Source organism: Eublepharis macularius, chromosome 5 (assembly GCF_028583425.1).
Source record: "Eublepharis macularius isolate TG4126 chromosome 5, MPM_Emac_v1.0, whole genome shotgun sequence".
NCBI classification, from domain to species: domain Eukaryota; kingdom Metazoa; phylum Chordata; class Lepidosauria; order Squamata; family Eublepharidae; genus Eublepharis; species Eublepharis macularius.
In genome coordinates this window covers 13,919,769-13,943,028 of record NC_072794.1, presented here as the reverse complement: position 1 = coordinate 13,943,028, position 23,260 = coordinate 13,919,769, and the positions used below count along the sequence as shown (strand labels likewise).

The 23,260-nt window shown below is 48.0% G+C and overlaps 1 protein-coding gene across 2 annotated transcripts in view; it reads left to right on the top strand.

Annotated features, from left to right (window-relative positions):
- The window catches only part of SLC25A42 (solute carrier family 25 member 42), a 34,964-nt gene extending 12,453 nt beyond the window's left edge, over window positions 1-22,511 (top strand). The window contains exons 1-8 of one of the 2 annotated variants that reach the window (XM_054981572.1): window positions 5,444-5,520; window positions 7,897-8,016; window positions 10,126-10,228; window positions 13,544-13,569; window positions 14,504-14,670; window positions 16,092-16,208; window positions 18,035-18,186; window positions 19,152-22,511. In XM_054981572.1, coding sequence (XP_054837547.1) covers window positions 7,936-8,016; window positions 10,126-10,228; window positions 13,544-13,569; window positions 14,504-14,670; window positions 16,092-16,208; window positions 18,035-18,186; window positions 19,152-19,480 — 975 coding nt within the window. In that variant the 5' untranslated portion in view covers window positions 5,444-5,520; window positions 7,897-7,935 and the 3' untranslated portion in view covers window positions 19,481-22,511. Of the gene's footprint in view, window positions 1-5,443; window positions 5,521-7,896; window positions 8,017-10,125; window positions 10,229-13,543; window positions 13,570-14,503; window positions 14,671-16,091; window positions 16,209-18,034; window positions 18,187-19,151 lie in introns of those variants that run through there. The other variant, XM_054981571.1, reaches the window with a different exon arrangement.
- Window positions 22,512-23,260: the final 749 nt, after the last annotated feature.

Below are 23,260 nucleotides of genomic sequence, written 5' to 3'. Positions count from 1 at the left end.
AAGGAGCCGTTTGTGTGGAAAAAATGTGGAAAAAATGGTCGAAACTGCCGTTTGAACTTGGATCCAGCACTTGTAGTGGAACCTGCAGGGTTTTGTGGTGTGTGTGTGGTTGACATACTGTTCTGTCCATGACATACTAAATGAGGATTGTTAATAGGGCAAAAGTCATCACCTGTGTGTTACGGGCTGCTTCAGTCCACCTCAGTTTGGAGAAAGTTTTGGAAGAAAAGGTTTGGAGCAGTCCGGAGAGTCCCCTGTCTGCCACTAACGGGCACGGGAGATGGTCTGGCCCTGTAGTGAGCTGCCCGCATTGCTTGCAGGAGATAATAACAACAGTAACAACAACAACAACATTCGATTTATATATGCCCCCTTCAGGATGACTTAACACCCACTCAGAGCCGTTTACAAAGTATGCCATTATTATCCTCACAACAATCACCCTGTGAGGTGGGTGGGGCTGAGAGAGCTCTGAGAGAGCTGTGACTGACCCAAGGTCACCCAGCTGGCTTCAAGTGGAGGAGTGGGGAATCAAACCCGGTTCTCCAGGTTAGAGTCCTGCGCTCTTAACCACTACACCAAACTGGCTCCCCCCCCCCCCCCGCTTCAGCCCATGCCATCTCCAGTTCAAGAGTCTTGGGGTGCAGGAAAGACACCAGAGAGCCATTCTTGCTCACAGTTATTGTTGAATGAAGCAGTTCCCACCAAGATGCCAGAGCTGGACATGATACTCCCATAGTCAGTGGCAGAGTTGCTGCTTGGCATGCCACACACCCAAGATTCGTTCCCAGCAGCGTCTCCTGTGAGAAGGCAGCAAGCGCCACCAACGTTCATGCTCTGCCTGAGACCTCGGAGAGCTACTACCAGTTACGCAGCTGCAATAAAGCAGCTGTGCATGTGCCTTCTGTGAGGGGCAGCTGAGAGAACCACGCGGTTCCTGCTTTGAGCCCCCACAGAGTCTTGCCACTTCTGTTCTACCGTTTCTCTCCTTTTCCCACTCTTTTCCCCTGCATTTCCAAGCACACCTGGTCTGCTGTATCTCATTGAGGGGGCATGTGTGTAGCTTGCAGACTGGTTGAACGTGAATAGGGGAGTGGTTTGGTTTCTTCTTTCAGGGCTACCTGCCCAAAGAGTGGTGAGTTTAAAAAAAGGTAGAAATCGGTCATTCTTTTGTCCTGTTAAACTGAGAAAAGCGTGCATTGTTGCTGTTTTCTTGGCTTGCTTGAAAAGCAGAAAAGTTGTCTTGGGTATAAGTACCCGCTTGCTGACCTCCAAGGTGCCCCCCACCTGATTTGGCATACAGCACCTCCAAACCTAAAAAAGATTTATCTTAAACTAGGATTTGAGAGACCCAAGTTCCAAACCTCACTCTGCCATGGAAGTTCACTGGATGGCCTCGGGCCCGTTACATATTTTCCGCTTAGACTACCTCACAGGGTTGTTGTGAGAATAAGAGGAAGGAGAGGAGAATGATGGGAGCTTTTTGGGGTCCCCGTTGTGATGAAAGTTGAGGAATAAATGAAGTGAATAACTATAGCTGAAGATGAAGGGCTGATAAAAGGCAGGTTAGTTGGCTTGGTGGGTGGGAAGGAGAGAAGAAAGCAGGGAAAGGTGAGGATATGGGAGTTGCCAGGAGGAGCAAAACGGTCTGGGTGGGGGGTACAGGGGGAAATGATACTCTCCCTGTAAGTACTTGCAGGCCCCCCACACAACTAGGCCTGGCAACTGGCACTGCACAACTTAGCTATTGTTTTCCCAGAAGAGACTGCCAGGTGGGGGGAAGGAGAGAAAGTTGAAGACGGGTGGGTGGGTGGGCAAGATAAAGATATGTTGGTAGGAGGAAGGAGGGCGGAAAAAGGGAGAAGCTATGGAGGCTTTCAGGAAGGGGAAAGAGGAAATAGTGAGGGAGGGGGCCATGAAATGCCCCTGCAACTCCCCACTTGTTCTTCATGCACTTGCCTCTCCCCTCCCTCCCCAATTCTTGCAACTACCCCTTGATTATTTTTCAGTAGGTTTAACTCCCACAAACTTGCTTCTCTTTTCCTTTGCGTTCTGTGGAGTTCTTTTGCCTGTGTGTTTCATAGAATTGGCTGCATTGGCATGTTGCCAGACAGCCCTGGCGAGCGGCTTTACACTGGTCCGAGTGTTTGTTTTTTTTAAGTGTTGGTCTTGGAGCACCAGTGTTCGTTCATCAGGTGCGCAAAGTGGATCTTCAATCTGCAGATGTATAAAATTGTGGCCAGCGGGATTAAAAAGTGTATCGCTCAGGATCTTTTCGTGACCATTGAACTTACGAAGCTGCTGTATTCTGAATCAGACCCTCAGTCTATCAAGGTCACTATTGTCTACTCAGACTTGGAGCGGCTCTCCGGGGTCTCGGGTGAAGGTCTTTCATATCACCCACTGCCTGGCACTTTCAACTGGAGATGTCGGGGATTGAACCTGAGACCTCCTGCGTGCGAAGCAGATGCTCTGCCACTGAGCTGCAGTCCAGCTTGGTGGTAACTGAGTGAAATTAGTACCAGCTGTAACAGCCGAGAAAGCTGTTTGCTCAGTTTGGAAAGAATACTTGGTGCAGGCTTGCAAACAGCCCATTGTCTGGTTATCGTAATGTGGGTGCAGTCGAACCAGGAGACTACAGAGCCTCTTGTACTGGAGAAAGGCTCTTTGGTTCAGAAGAAAGCACCACCCTTAACTAAGAACACAGCCCAACTTGTAAGGACCAGTCACAGCTGTGACTGTATCTTTCATGTGCCTTCGGATCCTTACTGCAACCCTGTAAGGTAGGCTGCTTGGCAGATGAGGCTGAGAGACCGATTTCATGAGACTGGAGTGAGTCTCAAATGAGTGCTGAGAGGGTGCTGGAGGATGTTACAGTAGAGTGGATTTCAGATTAATTTTTGTAGCCCCTTTTAAGGTTGCTTTGTATTGTTGTTGTCCCTTGATTTGTTTGACAAATGGAAATACGAAAGAACACTCGACTGAGGATACACTCGGTCTGTGAGATGTCCTTTTTGCTACCCGCTTGGCGTTTTGAAGCTGTCTTACGGATGCCTCGTCTGAAATCAGGCTTGGCCCTGTTCCACATTGGGAAACAGCAGGCACGTTCTGTTTCGCAGGTTCCCCGTGATGCATCCCTAGGACATCCCTTTTGCGTTGTATGTTTCCTCTTAGTGAATCTTTAACCAAAAGAGCAAAGAACTGTCCTTAAAATTCACGCAGGACAAGTCATGGCGAACCAAATGAATGCCAAAGGGAAAGAGAAGACCCTTTAGAAATGTGCAGGGATGCCTCAGGCCTCCAGTCCTTAGCAGGGAGAATCACAATCTGTCTATGAAATCTGGGAGGGAGATGAACAGAATCCACTGGACTTTGTTCCAGCTTGAGGCGGGAGTGGGGAAGGATTGATGGGAACAGAGCCACATGTATCCGCCCTTGCATGTAAGTCAGTGATTCCTAACCTTTAGTGCACACTTGCAGGCAGGTATTAAACGCTATTATCAAATGGCCCACCAATCAAAAGCAGCTCTCCAAGCAAGGTGCTTCTTTATATAGGTATATTTATGTAACATACATACAGGCTAGCTCGAACTTGTCAGATCTGGGAAGCTAAGCAGGGTCAGCCGCGGTCAGTATTTGGATGAGAGATAACCAGGGAAGTCCGAGATCTCTACACACCACTGAAATCTTTTACCTTGAAAACCCTATGAGGTCGCCGTAAGCCAGCAACGCCTTGACACCTCTTTCCACCACCAGCACACAAATCTCTGCCATGTCTTTGATGAGACCCATGTGCCTGATTGGACTTTAAGTAACTCCTTAAGGTCTGGTTGGATTCCTGTTTGCTGTGTGCCTCTTTTTTAAAGGGAGAAATCCAGGATCTGAGAATTATTCATCAGGATGGGATGAGCTGTACGTAATTCCCTTCTTCTGCTTGTCAAGAGACATGAGGAGAAGGGGCTGCCTGAAATCCTGTGTCTCCCCTTGCCCCAGCAAAGTTCAGAACAGCCTCCCAAGATTTGGAGATCACCCTCTTGGGGTGCATTTGGCCCCCATTAAGAATCAGATGAAGGTGGCTTTTCCCGTATCGGCTCGTGGAGGCTGTGAGCAACCCCGAGCAGGAGCGGTACCACCAACTATGGCCAAGGAAGGCATTTGCTGCTGGAGGTGTAATGGATGTTAACACTGCCCTTCAAGAAGTGCTTAAGACCGCGCTTATCCATGATGGGTTAGCCTGTGGAATTCACGAAGCTGCCAAAGCCTTAGACAAATGCCAAGCCCACTTTTGTGTTCTCGCATCAAACTATGATGAGCCCAAGTATGTCAAGCTTGTTGAAGCACTTTGTGCTGAACAGATCAATCTGATAAAAGTTGATGAAAACAAGAAACTGGGTGAGTGGGTAGGTCTCTTCGAGTTCGACAGAGAAGGAAAAACCTGCAAAGTTGTGGGCTGAAGTTGCGTGGTTGTAAAAGACTATGGCAAAGAATCTCAGGCCAAGGATGTCATCGAAGAGTATCATAGAATCGTAGAGTTGGAAGGGGCCATACAGACCATCTAGTCCAACCCCCTGCCCAGTGCAGGATCAGCCTAAAGCATCTCTGACAAATATTCATCCAGCCTCTTCTTGAAAACTGCCAGTTAGGGGGAGCTCACCACCTCCCTAGGCAGCTGATTCCACCTTTGAACTACTCTGACCGTGAAAAAGTTCATCCTGATATCCAGCCGGTACCTTTGCATGTAATTTAAGCCCATTGCTTCGGGTCCTACTACCCTCTGCTGCCAACTGGAACAGCTCCCTGCCCGCCTCCAAATGACGAGTACTTCAAGTGCAAGAAATAAACAAATAAAATATTACGAGCCTGAAAAAAAAAAGATTCAGATGAAGGTGGAATTATTGATCTCCATTAAGTTTCAAATGCCTCAGGCCGTCCGCTTTTCTCTCTCGCTTAAAAAGAAAGAAAGAAAAAAGGCCATGTGTGTTCGTCTAATCTCCTGGAGACACAGAAACATACCCTGTCAATCTCCCGTAGAGCCGCAAACTGGGAACACAAGGGAAACTTTGTTAAATGGCCCAACTTCACCGAAGCTTGAAAGTGCCTGAGTTCTGCCAAGACTGTTGATGGCATCGGAAGCCGGTTGTGCTGAGGGTGGTGGCAGAGGGAAACGCCTCCCTGGGCCGCCAGTCTCTTGATTGGGATCGCTGCCTGGAGATGGATCCAGCCAATTATGAGCGGTCCTCTCTTCTGTTTTGGATTCTGTTTCTCTTTGTGTGTGTGTGTTTTATAGCTGAATCTTTTGGCAGGCAGGGCAAAGGCTGCGGCAGGCGGCCAAGCTTTCTATTTAAAAAAAGGGAAACTCGGAGGCCAGTGCTTTGACATGAGATCAGGCCTGGGGGGGGGGGCAGCCAAACAGGAGAACAGAACAGCGCCAAATGGTGGGCTTATCTGGATGCAGACAGACCCTCTGGTGCTTGGGCAGAATCAACTTTCACCCACATCTGGGGAGCCTTCTCGTACAAAGTAAGAAATGTTTTGAAAGGGGGGGGTGCGGTTTGACTCACAGCCTTATAAATGTTTGTCCAGTGCTCCATATCTGCTCATCACGAGGTCCTAAATACCGTTTCGCAGAGAGACGTATGTAGCAGTATTGGTGAAAAACTTCAAGCGAGCTGCCGAACCTGCCGGGCGTTGATGAGATTCTGAGTCGGACATTCGCGGTTCGTGCTGAACAGGTTTTCTGGCCTTTGCTGCTCTGGGCAGGCCAAGCTCATGCTTTTGAAACGTGATCGGAAATCTTCTAGGGACAGAGTTTGTCCAGGGCAGGCAAGCCGCCATTGCAAGGCAGCTTGACCTCTGCTAATGATCTAGTGATGACCCTCTAACATACTTCTCCAAGGACTCTAGCACAGAAGTTGTGGTGTGTTGGTGCAATGTACGTGCGGTGGTGCAAGGGAAGCCGGAAAAGAGTGTTTGGCTTGCCAGCTGAGAATGCATTCGTTGAAAAGGCAACGAAAATATTTCTCCTTTGGCAGTTTGGGTCCATTCTTTTTAGCATTCTTTCTTTCATCTTGTATCCCATCTCTTTTGTGATCTTGACTGTAATGGCTTTCATCCTGTTCTGATGCTGTTTCTGTTGCCTTTTGGTGGTTTTACTGCTTGTTCTGTCGTTGGTTATGAAGTTGATTTTACTACTAACCAGTTGGGGCGGGGAGTGATGTCAAATTGTTTGTTTTTGTTAGCTGCCTTGAGTAGTTGTCCAAGTTAGTTTGTTTCTGTGTAAGCTCCCTTAAAAAGTAGCATCTTGCACAACTAAATGTTACATTTTTTGTTTTTTGATTTTTATCAGGAAGTTAAAGGGCTAATTTTGAAGGGGGTTCTGTAATTTTATTATTGCTATTTTTATTTTGCAATACATGCACGCCCTTTTTCCAGGACCCATGATTGAGTTGCAGACATACACATCCATGGAACATTAAGCTTTCTCCCTTGTCTGTGAGTCAAACAAGGGAGAAAGTGGGGTGAGGAGCATTCCCTCTTTAATCTTTGGTTCTCCTCCTTGAAATGCTGTGACATTTGATGGCAGCTCTTCAGAGTAAAACCCATGGATTACCTATGAAGTGATTCTTGACTGGGACAGAGCTGGAGGAACTCATTCCATTTGCATAGGCCGGGTTGACTCATAGGGAAAATAGGTGTCAGAATCATTTCCCTTTCTGATTTCCTACTGGCAAATTCCCTTTAAGAAATTCTGTGAATAAGCTGGGGGGGTGGGATCACATCAGCACTGAAATCTGATTCCTACCCTTGTGGTTAAGGCTGCCCAATAATCACTGGGCCTTTACACTTGTACACTTACGAATTGCTTTTTTAAAAAATTCTTTTATAGTCTGGAGATCCAAGGCGGATTACAAAATTTAAAAACAATACAATAAAATGAACAGTGTAAAACAATAAAGCATGCAAGAGGTTGATCTTAATAACGGCAAGCAAACCGCTTACAGTGAAATCCTAAGTAGAGTCACTCCAGTCTAAGCCCATTGAAATCAGTGGGCTTAGAGTGGCGTAACTCTTCTTAGGATTTCACTGTTAGCGTTGTTTACTTAAACTTCTAATTTGTGGTTTTCAGGTGTGTGTAGGGTGTGTGTGTTAAGCATGTTTTTGTTGTTTAAGTGATTCTCTACGACCTGAGTTTGATCCTGGCAGAAGCCGGGTTCAGGTAGCCGGCTCAAGGTTGACTCAGCCTTCCATCCTTCCGAGGTCGGTAAAATGAGTACCCAGTTTCCTGGGGGTAAAGTGTAGATGACTGGGGAAGGCAATGGCAAACCACCCCCTAACAAAAAGTCTGCCAAGAAAACGTCGTGGCGCGACGTCCCCCCATGGGTCAGTAATGACTTGGTGCTTGCACAGGGGACTACCTTTACCTTTTTTTACCCCACTCTTGTGGATCCATAAAGTAAGAGGGAAGGAGTCTGTGAAAAGAAACGTTCCAAACTAATTTCTGTTGCTGCTTGTACTGGGATTTGGGTGCTACAGGATAGTAAAAAGCATTGCTGTTGGAGAAGCCGTTCTCTCCGTGACCTTGATTTCTGCTGGCCCGGCCACTGTGTTCCAACCCTTGCTTCATTCAGATAGGATTGCTTTGTCATGCCGATTCTTTTAATTTTTTAAAAAAGTAACTGGTTTTTCTCTGCCAAAGTATTATGTATCTATCAGAGCAAAGCAGGGGATGTGTCTTCTGAACAAATCAAACCTTTTAAAAATAGCATTGAATAAACAAAGTCTAAGTAAATCCGGTATCTTCTAATGAATCGTTTCCTAGCAGCTGTTGAGACTTGCTCCTCTCATTCTTGGAAACGGTCGCAGGAACCAGAGTGTGTCTTTTTCTCTCTTTCTCAGGAGGCCTGACTCTTTTCCTGGGCGGCCACCGAGCCTGGAATGGGTAATGGACGGGTGGCGGAAGTGGGTTTAACACGGAATGAGGCCGAGCCCAGCCTCCATGGACATGCTTTGCCGGAGGTGAGTGAGTGGGATCATGAGGTGCACGGAGGGGCTTCCTTATTGGGGTGGGCCCGGCAGTCTAATTTGGGTAGTGCTCCGTCTATGGCTGCGGTCATGCTCAAAAAGCAGGGCTTTTTTTCAGCTGGAATGCGGTGGAACGGAGTTCCGGAACCTCTTGAAAATAGTCACATGAGCTGGTGGCCCCGCCCCCTGATCTCCAGACAGAGAGGAGTTGAGATTGCCAATCTAAACTCCCCTCTGTCTGGAGATCAGGGGGTGGGGCCACCAGCCCATGTGATCATTTTCTCCAAGGGCAACCTACTGAGTTCCACCACCTCTTTCCCCAGAAAAAAAGGCCCTGTCAAAAAGTAAATTGAAAATTTCTGCCCAAGCCATGCAACAACAGCTCAATTCTGCGATCTGGCAAAGCCATGTGAATTAGCGTGCAATGTTTATTATTTTGCACAATGTGGTCTGTGTGATGCGTTCTACTTTGCACAATTTTTGCTTAGGAAACACGCTTGGAGCTGCCTCGTGCTGAGTCGGGCCCCCACCCCCTAGCTCAGGTTTGTCTGAGAGGGAAGGGGGCATGGCTCAGAGGTGGAGCGAGCAGGAGGTTCCAGGTTCAATCCCCAGCGTCTCCAGTTGAATGGACCAAGTAGTAGGTGATGTGAAAGTCCTTTCCCAGGGAACCTGGAGATCTGCTGCCAGTCTCAGTTGCTAGTACTGATCTTGATGGACCAAGGGTCTGAATCAGCTTGACAGAGCTTTCTCTGGAGGGCAGCAGCAGGATTGCACAGCACCTGAGATTTCTTTAAGCAAGAGATGCCACAGCTTGAAGCTGGGAAGTCCCGAGTGCATAAGAGGTGCGTTGTCACTGCACCAGTGAGAAATTCAGGGTGCTGAAGCACCTCTCCTGCCCCCCCGCTCATTGGCACCCTACCTCGGCCACCCCTTGGCCATAGAAGATTTCAAGCAGCTGTGAGCTATGTGCAGATAACCTCAGCTGTAGGGGCTAGATGCTGACTCCTTATCTGGGACCGAAAGCCGAGAAGCTGTTGCGTGTGCTGTGCATGGCACTGTATTTTGCGGCTTTTCTGCCGTCCTGCCTACATGGCACACTGCCCGCTGTATCCAGCTTTCTGTGAGCAGGGCAGGACAAGCCAGTGCGGTGTAGCGGTTAGAGCTTTGCACTAGAAGGAGCTGAGAGATGTAGGTTCAAGTCCCTACTTAGCCCTGAAACTCAGTGGGTGAGCATGGGCCAGTCCTGTGCTCTCAGCCTAAGCTACATCACAGGGTTGTTGTGAGGTCAGAAGGCAGTGGGGGAGGGGAGCTGTTTGCTGGTCTGAGCTCCTTGGAGAAAGTGGTCTCCCTCACTCTGTTATCAGAAACTATTCACCTCTTAAGTTTTTATCTACCAATCTCTCTTGTTCTTCATACAAGTGAATGTGAGGGGGTAGAGTTAGCTGTGTGTTGATTGACCTGTGTGAGTAAGCTGCTAGTCCATGTGAAGGGCAGAAGGTTGGTGGTGCAGTTACAGCCTCCACGATGACATTTTTGGTAAGGAAGGTTTGATGAAATCAGAGAGAGCCTCGGCTGTTAACGCGGACTTCCTGCTGTTGTGATCAAACGCCTGTTTCCTCTCCTGTATTTTGGCAACCACGTCTTCATCCTGTTAAACAATATGGCTTCCAATCCTCATATACAGCAGTCTTACAGATAAGCTCAAAGAAGTTCTCTCTCTTCTACTCTGCTTTGCTTTTAAAAAAAAAATTCTAACCTGGGAGAACCGTGGTTTCTGATATGGTATATCCAGGCCTGGAAGAAGAGGTTCTGTAAACATGCCACAAAAATTAGCTATACTTTGTTTCAGATAGATTTCATCTCTGTGCTCGGTTTTATGCTTGTTTTTCACATTTCTGCTACCATACCTTATTGTATCTCTTTCAACGAATATCCTAACAACGAATATCCTAACGAACTGTTGTTCGTTATTGTACTTTGCTCAATGAATGTCCTGGCTGTTGACTATATTATATTTTCACTTGCCCTGTGTAATCAGCCTTGGATCTCAGTGAGAAAAGTAGACTATAAATAAATAATAAAAACTTATCTTTGCCTGATCAGGACAAGAGGAACGTGCTCAACTCACTGATGTCTGGAGCGCTTGCCGGTGCTGTGGCCAAAACGGCTGTGGCTCCATTGGACAGGACGAAAATCATGTTCCAAGGTAATTCTAGAGGATGGGTAGAACCATTCTCTCTCTCTCTCTGCCCCGGTGACAGTTATGTTGTTGATCTAAATATTCTAAAAAACAATGCAAGTTCTACAATAAGGAGAAACACATGAAGCGTCGACAGCTTTCCGCTAGTTGTAGAGCATGACACAGACCTTTCTGTAGGGTGCCGAATCGTCATTGTTGTCTGGAAACCATCAGAGCGAGGAATTTTGCCTCTTGCAATTGAAAGTGGAGGCCCTCGGAATGCCAGTTTCTGTACCTGGTGCCTAATTCTGCCCCCAGAATTGGTGCTGGGGCACGCAAGCAAGGTTCAGAAGCCCTTCCAAGATTTTGGTCCCCCAAATGAAGTGCTTATTTTGGCTTTGAGGACTTAAATGCCTAGAGCCAGGGAAACGAGGACATCTTGATCCTCTGTGGGCTTTCCTTAAGCCCTTTGTTGCAGGCACAGCTTCCCCTAAGGGTGTATGGCCACAGAGAACAAGGCCTCCTCTGTTGTGGCACCTCTATTACAGACACTTCTCCCATTTTTCCTTGCCTAATGGTTCTTACCTTTAAAGCCCTGAGTGGGTTGGGACCGGCATATCTTCGGGACCGCCTCTCCCTGTACATTCCCCAGAGATCGCTTCGATCAGCGAATAAATATTTACTTGTGGTCCCCGGCCCTAAGGAAGCCCGCCTCGCTTCAACCAGGGCCAGGGCCTTTTCAGTCCTGGCCCCAGCCTGGTGGAACGCTCTGTCAATGGAAACCCGGGCCCAGCGGGACATATTATCGTTCCGCCAGGCCTGTAAGACAGAGCTGTTCCGCCAGGCGTTTGGTGATTGAAGGGGGCGGTGCCATGTCGGCCTCCCACCTTTGGGGTGGGGAAGGTTCTCCCCATCACTGCACCTTGTTAATTTGTTTTATTATTTGTATATTGATTTTAGTTTTTGTTTTTATCGATTTTAACTGTTCACCGCCCAGAGCCCCTGGGGATGGGCAGTATATAAATTGAAAAAATAAATAAATAAAATCTGGTAGCTTTCCAGTGCCATGCCATAATGTTTGTATTTTTAAAATTGTGGCTTGCATTTTAAAATTTTGCACTTTTAATTATTCCTAGTGATTGATATTATCCATACTTTGCTGCCAGTTTGTCTTATCTCTGTTTTGACCTTTGTAAAGTTGTATGTTTTCAGCCTGGGGCGGCTTGCGAAGCTTTTCTGCTGGCACATGCTGTTGCTTGTGTTATCACGTTGATTTGTTATGCACTGTTTTATATTCTGTTGTTCTGAAACCGCCTCCAGCAAAATTCTCTTGAAGTTTGCGCTATAGAAGTACTTTCAAAAAACCAGTTTTCAGATTGCACCACCCACCTGTCAAACTGTGTTGACATTGGAACAACAGAGAAGAATTACTGCTTCAGAAATAGATAGGGAGGGGTTAGAGTATAGTGCTCTAGACTCTTGCCTTTTTCTGACGAGTGAGTTTGGGTAGAGTAAGTCTCAAATTTTCCAACCTGTTTTATGGCCCATATGAAAAGGTTCTCCATTTTGGTCCCTTGGTGATTAACACTTAAATGAGAAGCGGTGTGGCTTCATTTTTTATCTGTTTATCTTTGAGCCGCAAAAGCTAGAGGTGGGCAGAATTAAGAGGGGGCAATTGTGAATATTAACAAGGAAATAGGTAAGGCTTGGAGTGGGTATCAATTTGTCACCCAAAGAGTTGTAAGGGATTGCTTACATTTAAAATATTTATCTCCCATTTTTTGATGGAGCCACAAGATGTACATAGCTCTTAACAAAAAGACAGAAAGGCAAACATAATGAATGGCAAAGGCCAGAATGGCGGCGGGGGGAGAAATACTTGGCACTCCAAGGGCTCTCTTCTAGTTGCCTTCTTTGGCAACTGACTGTGGGACAGGGGCTAGCTGTCCAGCATCCAACAATGGATATGCACAAAGCAAGGCCTCCCAGGGGGATTGTTGGTCCTTTTGTGTGTGGGTGGGGGGAGCATTTGGGAACCTGTTCAGCAAAAATTAGCTAGCTTGAACCTCCGCCCATCTCCTCATTTTTAGGGCCAAATGAGACGTGATGGTACAGGGGTTTGAAAATGCCAAGGACTCATTTCCCCTCCCCCTGGTGCTTTTTTAAAGTGCCAAAACAGCTATGGGGGTGTGGGCGTTTTGACACTTGATAAAGGACATGGGTGGGGGAGTGCCTCAGCCCACCACACTTGCAGGCCTGCTAGGCCCTCGAGGCATTTTTAAAGCACTTGAAAATAATGGCCGCATCCCCGTGGCAGCCACACGTATGCTGTCATGTCTAGTTTAGCTCTGTTTTTTGGGGAAACAGCATACAAATATTTGAACTATGAGAAATGCCCAGGGTGGCTTGTCATAACGAAAAAAAAACTGTAGGGGCGACCTGTTTAAGAATGGAAAGAAAATAGATGCAGATTCAAAGCTGCAACACAATCCTGGTGGGAAAGGATCCAGGAAGAAAACCAAGATTTAAAATCTCTTACATAATTGTTTGTGTTAAGTCCTTTTATATGGGACAGCTTTACTGCTTTGTAATCATGAAATTCCTGAGGCAGAGAGTTGAAAAACGAAGCAACTGAAAACAATTTAATTGGCCTCTTTAAACGGGGGGAAGCCATAAAACCAGAAGCAGTTTTAAAAAAAATGTTGGCAGAAGTTTCATTTTAAATGAGATAGCATCGGTTTAACTAAACAACAGCTCAAAAAGCCAGCTAATTGCAGTAAAACTGACAGTTAGCTGCGGGAAAGCTGTAAAGTTGATATATACATGCGCAGCTTTTATAAGTATACACTCCAATATATTAAATGTATCAATTATATACAGTATAAAATATGAGTGCCAGCATAGCCTAGTGGTTAGAGTACCAAACTGGGGTTCGACTCCCCACTCTGCCACGGAAGCTTGCTGGGTGACCTTGGGCCAGTCACATACTCTCAACCTAACCTCCCTCTCAGAGTTGAGGAAAACAGAGGAGAAGAGAACGATATAAGCTGCTCTGAGTTCCCATTAGGGTTCTAAATGGCTCAAAAAACAATTGGGTAGCAGTAAAACCATTAATTAAAATGAGAATGAGTAGTACCAGCTCGTGTACACGAGCTGTTAAAATCCTGGGAGAGTAGAAAGGTTTTCACCTGGCACCTAAAAGAAGGTGCTGGAAGTATAGTCATGGGAATGGCATTCCACAGAAGAGGTGCCATCACCGAGAAAGCCCTGTCCTTGCTTAGTTCGGCTTGACATTTCTGTGCCCTGCTGCTCATCTGCATGACTTCCCTCTTTCTCTTTCAGTGTCGTCAACTAGGTTTTCTGCCAAGGTAAGAGGAAATGCTATTTTCCTTTCTTAGTGCAATTTTATAGTCGAGTGAGGTGAGCTTGGAAATCCCTGCTTGGGTGTGGGGAGAGTCACCGACCCTGGCCTGGGAAATTCCTGAAGATTTAGGGGCGGTCCCTGTGGAGGGAGACTTTGGGGGGGGGCATTTCACATAACATTTATGGTATACCGCAGAGTCTGTCCTCCAAAGCTGCCGTTTTCTTCAGGGGAACTGATTTCTGTAGCCCAGAGATCAGCTGTGATCCGGGGAGGTCTTCAGGCCCCCCCCTGGAGGTTGGCAGCCCAGAACTGGGACTTCAGCTGGCGCTTTTGGGCCGGGGCACATGCAGCACATCCCAATTTCTCTTAATTGTGGCTGGGGAATGGAGGGACGAGTGTGTCAGATCACCCATGCTGTATAGCTTGAAAAACCCTTTTCTACTATCTTTTCTACTTCCGGTGGCTTAGCCCAGTTTGAGGGTTCAGCTTTCAGAGACCTTAGCCTTGGCGAACATTTGGGGTTTCTCCTCCCCTGCTGGATAGGGACTCAGATGGGGAGGGGCCCGCCTCACTCCAAATGGTTCAGGCGCCATCGACCCCCATATCCTGACAAGGAAACAAGGTGGCTTCATGTGAAGCCTGGGCTAGCAGGCCAACCAGTTTTGGCTGAGGGCGAGGGAATCGGTGCTCCTCCAGAAGGCCGAGGTATTTCCTCAGGAGGCCCCAAGGGGTGCACTCTGCTTTATTTGAAAGGAGGAGATGGGGAGGGTAGGCTCAGTGACCCAGGCTGAGTGACGATTGAAGGATGGGGTAACTTTTGAAGGCCAGAGGCCATATGGGCAAGAGGAAGAAGCTGGCCCCAGCAGCTAGAGCAGGGGTCTCCCTTGGCAACATTCAGCCCTTCAAGGCCGTGTGTCTCTCTTCCCCTCTTCTCCCAGGAGGCTTACCGGCTGATCTATCGTACCTACCTCAATGAAGGCTTCTTCAGCCTGTGGCGCGGGAACTCTGCCACCATGGTCCGGGTGATACCCTACGCTGCCATCCAGTTCTGTGCGCACGAGGAGTACAAGCAACTCCTGGGCAGCTACTTTGGCTTCCAGGGAAAGTAAGGCCACAGGGGCCTCGGACGAAGAGGACGGTGCTTGATGGGTGGGAAGGGGAGGATGGCAGCATGGGAAAGGGCCACAGAAAGCCTCGATTCAAGAGCCTCTAAAGCTGTCTTGGGTCTTTCTTATCTTCTACTTCTTTGGATGGGCAGTTCTACTCCGTTCCCTGGGCTCTTGTGGCTGTAGAGGTGGCCTTTGCATCCTGCCCCTGTGTAGATGCAGATGGCCCAGTCAGCGGGCAGTGACAGAAGGAGGGGCATCTTTGAGCAGCGAGGAAGGGGAGAATATCTCCATCAGTTCCTATCTAACAAATAGTTCTATCGGTTCCCACCAGGAGATGGTTTGGTAAAGGTCTCTAGAGCAGCCTCAGGCAAGAGCAATTTTGTTACAGGACTGTTCGACCCAGCGTGTCTCAAAAAGCCCTTTGCTAGTTCATCAGTCATTTGTGTCCTGAAAAGTCAGTCGTTGTTTATTGTATTATATCAACCATTGGTCGTAACCATGTAAAACAACACATACTAAAATTCCGAAATTAACAAAAAATTAGGAAAATTACAAAACCCCATAGTGCTGAGACCAAATTAAAATATATTCAAAACCACGTTTTAACCATTATACTGTTTCATATAGTTCGATCTCATCCTTCTGGCTGCTTATGCAAACAGAGCAACTCTGTTGGAAACAAAATGATCCTCATCGGCAAGCAGAAATATTACTTTTATCCAAATCTGAAAGTCCTTCCCGCAAAGATACAATATTAATAAGGAATTTATTTCGAGGATCCAATAAGAGAGGACATCCCATAGCACGTACACAGAGTCATAGAGGGGCAGGGACACTTAGAAAGTGGCCCATACGGACCGCTGAGGGCATAGCTTGAAATCTTAGGCTAGTAAAGGCCACCCTTAATTTCATTGTTTGGTATTGTGGTTAAGCTTCCCTGCCTGGTTGCCTGGAAAAGGCTTGTGTATCCCACAGGCCATAGGAAGAGTGGCGATTCATGGGGGTCTGTGGCAGCCACCAAAGAGCCCTCTTCATCCTCCAGGGTGTATGTTGGGCTTTCCCCGGTGACCTGTTCCAACCTCGGCCATCTTCTGTATTACAGCCACGCTCTTCTTTCCTCACTCGAAGTGGTGATCTTGTAGATTGCATCGATTCGTTAGCTCAAAGCCATGAGAGTCCAAGTTCCCCATCCTCTGATTTCCTATGTTTTATGTGGGGGGGGGGGGTAAGAGAAGCTGCAACATACCTGATCAAGACCCCCTGCCTTTGTCAAAGGGACCACGGGTAGCTTTGAGGCCTGCAGGAGATGGTTGTGAACATTACCTTCAAGCATCAACCGACCCGGTCTCTCCACAGCAAAAGACTGAGGGCCGGGAAGGAATTCTCCCCTTATTTTTATTTTTTTCCTTTGGTTCAGGGCCTTGACGCCACTGCCCAGGTTCCTTGCCGGCTCCCTTGCAGGAACGACGGCGGCCACGTTGACATACCCTCTGGACTTGGTCCGTGCGCGGATGGCCGTGACGCCCAAGGAGATGTGAGTGAAATCCAAGCGGTCTTGTACGGAATCCATCCAGCCTGCTATTGCCATCTCCTGGCAGGCAGCAGGCCTCCACTAGAGAAGGGTCCAAGAGCTTTTAGTGGGGGAGGCAGGGGTGACCTCCTACATACCAAGCAGATGACATCTGATACATTCTGGAGCACAAACGGGGCAGTGGACCTTCAGCGCACCTCCCCAGAATCCTCTCTAATGCACAGAAGTACACTAAAAATGAGCTGGGTCTACCCTGCAGGATCGGCCAGGGCTTCCTTGAGTGCTACAGACTGCCTATGCCCTTCCCCCAAAGCACAAACCCAGTGCTTATGCTTAAAAATAGCACAGATCCCTCCAGGTGCCAAGCTGAGTTCCAAAAATAGATACTTGCGGAGGAAAGTTGATATTAAATCCTTGGCTGAGCCTGTTGTGGGGGTCTCCTGCCTGACCTCTCCCATGAGGCTGGGCAGCTGAATGTCTGGATCCGTGGTCAACTGCAGCTCTTATTGGTGATCTAAGAAGGGGAACAAGTGCAGTCAGTCCTGTAGTAAAAATGGACACTTTCCCTGCTTACAAGCAAAGGTTCTGTTCTACGGCCTGGAAAAGGTGGTGTTGTCCAGGAGGCCGAACCAGACAGAACCTTGCGGTCTCAAGACTCCGCAGTCTCAGAATGTGTTGTGCGTTCTGTTCTGGCAGCGAGAGCAGCCCAAGTGGCCACGAGAACACGCTGTTATCTGGGTGGTCCCCGGTTGAAATCTTGCTCAGGTGGCCTGAAGAGGGCCACTCCTTTCAGCCTGCAGTGTGAGGATGATACTGGCCTGCCCTGCAAGGATGCTGTAAAGATCGCAAGATAATGTGTGTGCACTCTGAACCCTAAAATGGCTGTCATACATTACTGTTTTTAATAAATAATTAAAATAACACAGCCAATATTATAATGCCTCTGTATAGATCTATGGTGCGGCCTCCTTTGGGATACCATTTGCAGTTCTGGTTGCTGTATCTCAAGAAGGTTGTTGCAGAGCAGGAAAAAGTACAGAACGGGGTGACCAAGGTGGTGAATGGGTTGTAGCACCTTTTCTATGAGGAAAGACTGAAGAGTCTGCACCTTTTCAATCCAGAAAAGAGACAACTTGAGGAGTGAACATGATAGAAGTTTTTTCTTTCTTTTCTATTACTGTTCATTCAACCCAGTGGTCTTGAATACAGATGGGCACGAACCAGAAAAAAACCGAACCATGTAGTTCGTCAAATTTCACGAACCATGAACTTTCACGAACCTGCCCCTGGTTCACGAACCGGTTCGTTTGGTTCGTGAAAACATCACATCCAGGTCAGAAAATCATAACTTCCGGGCCAGCCAGAAGTTCACTTCCGGGTCAGCAGAAGGTCTGCAGGAAGTCCATCCCGTTGCCTAGGAAACTGATTGATTGGCACCAGACTGTGTGCAGTGACGAACCAAAAAACGAATTAAATGAACCAGCCTAAAGTTTGTGGCATTTCGTCAGAAATGGGATCTGACGAACCACTGGTTCGCGAACCACGAACCGGCCTGGTTCGTGCTTAATTTTGGTTCGTATCTCTAGTCTTGAACAGCCGCTAAGAGTTTGTTTAGAAAGGTGCTCGCAGGAGGCCTTAGGCCAGTCCCCCCTTCCTTGTGGAAAGGAAGCAGTGAAGCACGGGTGGGGCTTGAAGGAGCCTGAGCCAGTGGTGCCCGATTCCTGCATCTCTGCTGAGAGAGGGACCCATTAACAACCCTGCGGTTGGTCTTGCCCAGCCCACTTCTCAGACAGAGATGTGCCGTCACAGTTTTCCGTGTTTTCTGGCAGGTACAGCAACATCATCCACGTCTTCATCCGGATATCTCGAGAGGAAGGGCTGAAGACGCTGTACAGGGGCTTTGCGCCCACAATCTTAGGGGTCATCCCATACGCTGGGTTGAGCTTCTTCACATATGAGACGTTAAAGAAGTTGCATGCGGGTAAGTGTGACAGAGGTGGTGGGTGACTATGCAGAGTCCAAAATAGTGGTTTTCTTACTGGGAAATCCTAGGTGCGGGAGGAGATCCTTTAGTGAAAAAATCAGTAGAGAAGAGCAAGAGTTCAGTAACACATATGAACAAAATTTGGGGTAGGGTATGAGCTTTTGTGAGCCACAGCTCACTTCTTCAGATACTTCAGTGAGCTGTGACTCACGAAAGTTCATAAGCTACCCCAAATTTTGTTAGTCTTATAGGTGCTACTAGACTCTTGCTCTTTTCTACTGCTACAGACAGACTAACATGGGTATTCATCTTGAGAAAATCAGCAATGTGTGACCAGTTTGTCTGAGCCCCTCCTGATTTTCTACAAAGTGCACTTACTTGGCTGGGAACAAGGAAGAGGCTTCACGTTCAATCACTGAGACTTTTGCTTTGGATTTGGTGTCGTGGTTAAGAACAGCAGGATTCTAATCTGGAGAGCTGGGTTCAATTCCCCGCTCCTCCCCTTGAAGCCAGCTGGATAACCTTGGGTCATTCACAGCTTCTTGGAGCGCTCAGCCCCACCCACCTCACAGGGTGATTGTTGTGTGGATAATAACAACATACTTTGTAAACTGCTCTGAGTGGGCGTTAAGTTGTCCTGAAGGGCAGTATATAAATCAAATGTTGTTGTTGTTGTTGTTATTGAACCCAAGATGACTTGACCACTTATACCTGCTTAGCTTTAGCCAAGTTGTTGCATCATTTACCTTCCAACCATATCTTGGGGCCAATCTCCACTTTGAGGCTCTTGGGTCAGAGGGCTTTTTGCCCAAGCCCCTGGTTTAGACTTGACCAGAATAGAGAGGTCTAATCGGCTGCAAGGCAGCCATATGGATTTCTGTTAACCTGCCCCCAGGCAAAGTGTATGGCTCTTGCCGCTTCGTGCATGTATCCGATATTTTTCTCCTCTGTATCCCCTCCAGATCGCAGTGGGAGATCACAGCCGTATCCTGTGGAGCGGCTCGTTTTCGGGGCCTGCGCCGGTCTGATCGGACAGTCGGCCTCCTACCCACTCGATGTCGTGCGCCGGCGAATGCAAACAGCGGGGGTGATGGGGCACTCCTATGGGTCCATCCTTAGCACCATGGGAGAGATCATCCGGGAGGAGGGACTTATCCGTGGCTTGTACAAAGGCCTCAGCATGAACTGGGTGAAGGGACCCGTTGCCGTGGGGATCAGTTTCACGACCTTTGACCTGACCCAGATCCTGCTCCGCAGGTGGCAGGGCAGCAGTGTGGACGTGGAGAGGTAGTGGCCAGCTTTGTTCAAGTTACTCATGGATGGGAGAGCGGTGACTGCCAGCAAACAGAATCTTCCGGCTTATTCCCCTCTCCTCCCCACCCCCCACCTCCCAAGCAATGTTCTGAATGACCTTGAAGGCTGTCCTGGATGCGACCCCCCACATCTAACTGAGGCTGGCTGTTCCTCATTTTTGTGCGATGGGTTAGCCAAGGAACATCTCAGTAGCTCTTTCCAGGAAGTGGCAGAGATTAAATCCTCCAGCTGTTGAAGACGGACCTACCGTTCCTGGTGCTCTCAAAAATCTGAAGGCAGTAGCTGTACTTTCTAGCCACTTCGCTGCACTGTGTTCGACCATGTCTTGCCAAATGCAGTACCTTGCCCTCCGTTCTGTTTGGTTGTTTGGACTTACCCAGAATTTGTGATGTATTGGTTTGCCTCTCGTGTGTTCCGGTTTCTTTTGTTCTTTCAAAACAATCCATTTCCAAAGCTGAAGGATTTACTGGGTTGGAAGCTGCCCCCGTCCTGTAACAATTCTGTATTGCACGTTGCAACCCTTCGCCTCCTGGGAAGAAGCCAAAGACAGGATGGTTTGGTAAACCGAAGAGGGATGCCAAATCTTAACTTGTCCTCGTGATCCAGGAAGCTCCTGGTTTTGAAACTGGATCGAGATCAAACTGGATTGAAATCGGCAGTGTTTACTTTTCTCAGAGCAGCGTTTTTTGTTGACAGTACAATTTTCGAAACATTAGGGTGCTGTTGGGTGAGCTTTACCGGCACACGGTGTAAAGGAGAACTGCTGCCCACTTGGAACAGTAGCCATTGTGTTTTTTTTCCTGCTTCAGTATTATCATTGTGTGTTTAAGCTACCAAGGGAGGGGGGGGGACCCGGCTTCTCAAAGGCCAGAACCCCAAGTGCCTGGGTGCAAATGAGTTTTGGTTCTGGGTCAGTCTGGAGGCATTAGAGGATCTGCTTGGCTCTGGGCTGAGGATGTGACGTTTCAATCAGTTGCCCCCCCCCCCCAATATCCTTGCCTCTTTTTACAAGCGACACCTGGTAATCTGAAGTGTACAGCTGCAGCCTCCTTTAGTGCCGAGTTTCTCCCCGCTAGCTGAATATCAGCTGCTGGTATGGGTAGGAGAACTTGCCTAATAACGATGCCAAGGTGCTTTTTCTAAGAGCAGTCCGACATCTGCCAGAGTGTCCAAGCCTCAGTGTGTGCAGAGTTTGTTCTCCGCTTGCTGTGCAGCATCGGCTCTTTCCACTCGGCTACTTTAAAGTGTTAACACAGAGGTCCCCTTTGGGAAACGGACATGAGCTTCAAGCACTTTTGAGACTTCCCTCCCGAGTCCCAGCTCAATAACTTGAGGATGGTTGCCAGAATGTGTGTGTGTTTGGTTAGTTGGTTGGGAAAAATGACCCGAGGACTGCTCCATGTATTGGCATTGCAAGTTGCTCAGCCCACCTGTTCCATGGAAGTGGCGTCTCGTGGCTTTCCTCTTTCTTGTGGCGCACCATTCTGAGCTGCTTATCACACCCCACTTATGATCTGCCCTCTTTTATGATCTGCCCTTTTTATAATCTGAGAGATTCTTTGTTCCCTTAACAGGCGACAGGAATTAGAATGCCGTAACAAATTGGCTTTTTATTTTGGGGAGGAACGGAGGGTGGCATGAGCATCGTTGCTGCAGTCACCAAGGTCTACAGCACACCCAAAGCCTCTCAGATTAACTTTTTAAAAAAATGCACAACTTCAATCGTGGGTTGTATGCCAGAGACACTGCACAAGAAAGATGTTAAAAGTTAGCCTGATTGGTCCATGTGCTCTGTCAACCCCTTTGAATCACTTCCCCACTGCATTAGTTGCATGCTGCAAATTCACAAACCCTGAAACACAAAAAGGTCTCATTGTGGGCATGATATTGCTAATCCCTTTGGGAGGACACTTTCTTAGGTTGGTGGAGGAGTGTCTTACGTTCTGCACTAGGCACTTGGTTGGTGTGTGTATGTGAGAGAGAGAGTAAGGTGTCCTTCCTCTTTGGGGCCAGATTACCCAGCAGAATCTAATGCCTTGAAAACAAATACAAAAATCAAAACTTTCCCTTCTTCTTGGGTGGTAGCATCCTAGAGTGGCAAAGTAGTTTGAAAGCTTGCAGGTTTTTGAATGTGCACTCTCACCCCGTTACAAACCCTTCCCTGCTAGTAAAACGGGGGAAGCACACGGCCCTGGGAGTGATTTAGCCCAATTTCTCCCTGCTAGGTTGGCTTTTCACATGGGGAAAATTAGACTCGTTCTTGAGTCCGTTCAGCCCCATTGAGAACTTAACTTTGTGTGGTGCTGGGTTTGTAAAACTTGGTTTCTAGTAGAACTTGACTTCTCATAGGTGTGAGTTAGCAGTAATACATGACTGATTTGGGGTAGGGGCATCTTCCACGTTGTGATCATTTTTCCCTCGAGTCAGCGAATCTCTTCAGGGGGTGGGAGAGGGGCTCTTCCCCAAGATATATGGAATATCGAAGATGTTCTATCACAGTGATTCTAAGCCGGTGGTTTTCCTCCTTTGGAAGCCCCCTGGGGTCCCTTGCCGTAGAAGGGAAGACAGGGTTCTCTGAATGGTGGATTCTTTCAGTATTCCCACCTGCTACCACAGGGTAATCATGGCCAATTTCTGCACTGTTCTTATGGAGGAGTGGGAATGTGTGAACAGAGGGGGCACCTCTTTGGTCAGAGTTCCATAGCGAAGCCGTTCCTCAGCATTCGTATCATTTTAGAACCCCTCGATAACCTGAAGATTGCCAATGCTCTCGCCACCCACAAGTCAGGCCAGTAACCATGCAAAGAAAATGCTGTTGTGGTATTCCGGCTTTGGGCTCCCAACGGGCACTTGGCACGTCATCTGCAGTGCCCCTCCTCTGGTCTGAAGTTTTTGATACAGCTGTGTGCCCTTTATATGTAAAAAGCCCACATGTTTATAGCAATGACCTTTTTGAGATTTGTGCCAAGATTGGGGAGGACTATTTAATAAAAGGATTGATGATGCAATCTGGCGTCTGTGGCTTTATCTTCCGGTCCAAAGCTTTCTTGTAAGGCTTGTGTTGCCTGTCTAACATGAAACCAGCTGTATGTAATGTTGTGCCCAAATGGCTGTGGCCAGACCTGGCAGCTGACTGGATGTTGAGAAATTTGAATATGGAGGAATTTGCGATGCAGTTGTGCTGACCTTTGAAAGCTGGACTCGGGGAGCTGGAAGGCCCCTCTTCCCTCAGGTGTTCGGGGAATCTGTTCAGGTTATTCTGAAGCAACGGTACCATATCCTGGGCATCCTTTAATGTCAGATGAATTCTACACCTAAGACTGCCTTCTGTTCACATGAAACCAAGGCACAGCTTCAAACTGCAGTGCTTTGCTCAATGGTAAAAACCCAGTGTGCACTAAGATCCCCTTTTCTCAGTGGCTCTTTCATCCAAATGGATTGGAAAGCAACAAGATAGCTGAGCTTAGAATCATAGAATCACTGGGTTGGAAGGGACCTCTAGGGTCATCTAATCCAACCCCCTGCACAATGCAGGAAATTCCCGAATACCTCCCCCCCACACACACACACACAGTCAGGGCTGGTGCCACCATTGAGGCAGTGAGGGGGTGCTGGGGTCGGAGGCGTGCACCATGGAGCTGGTGTGGCTGGCCCGCAGCTGCTCCAGCGGGCCAGCCCCGTGCCACTGCTGCCACATGCCCCCGGCTGGGCGCAGCAGCCGTGGGCCAGGCATGGCAGGTGCTCGGGGCGGTGTGTG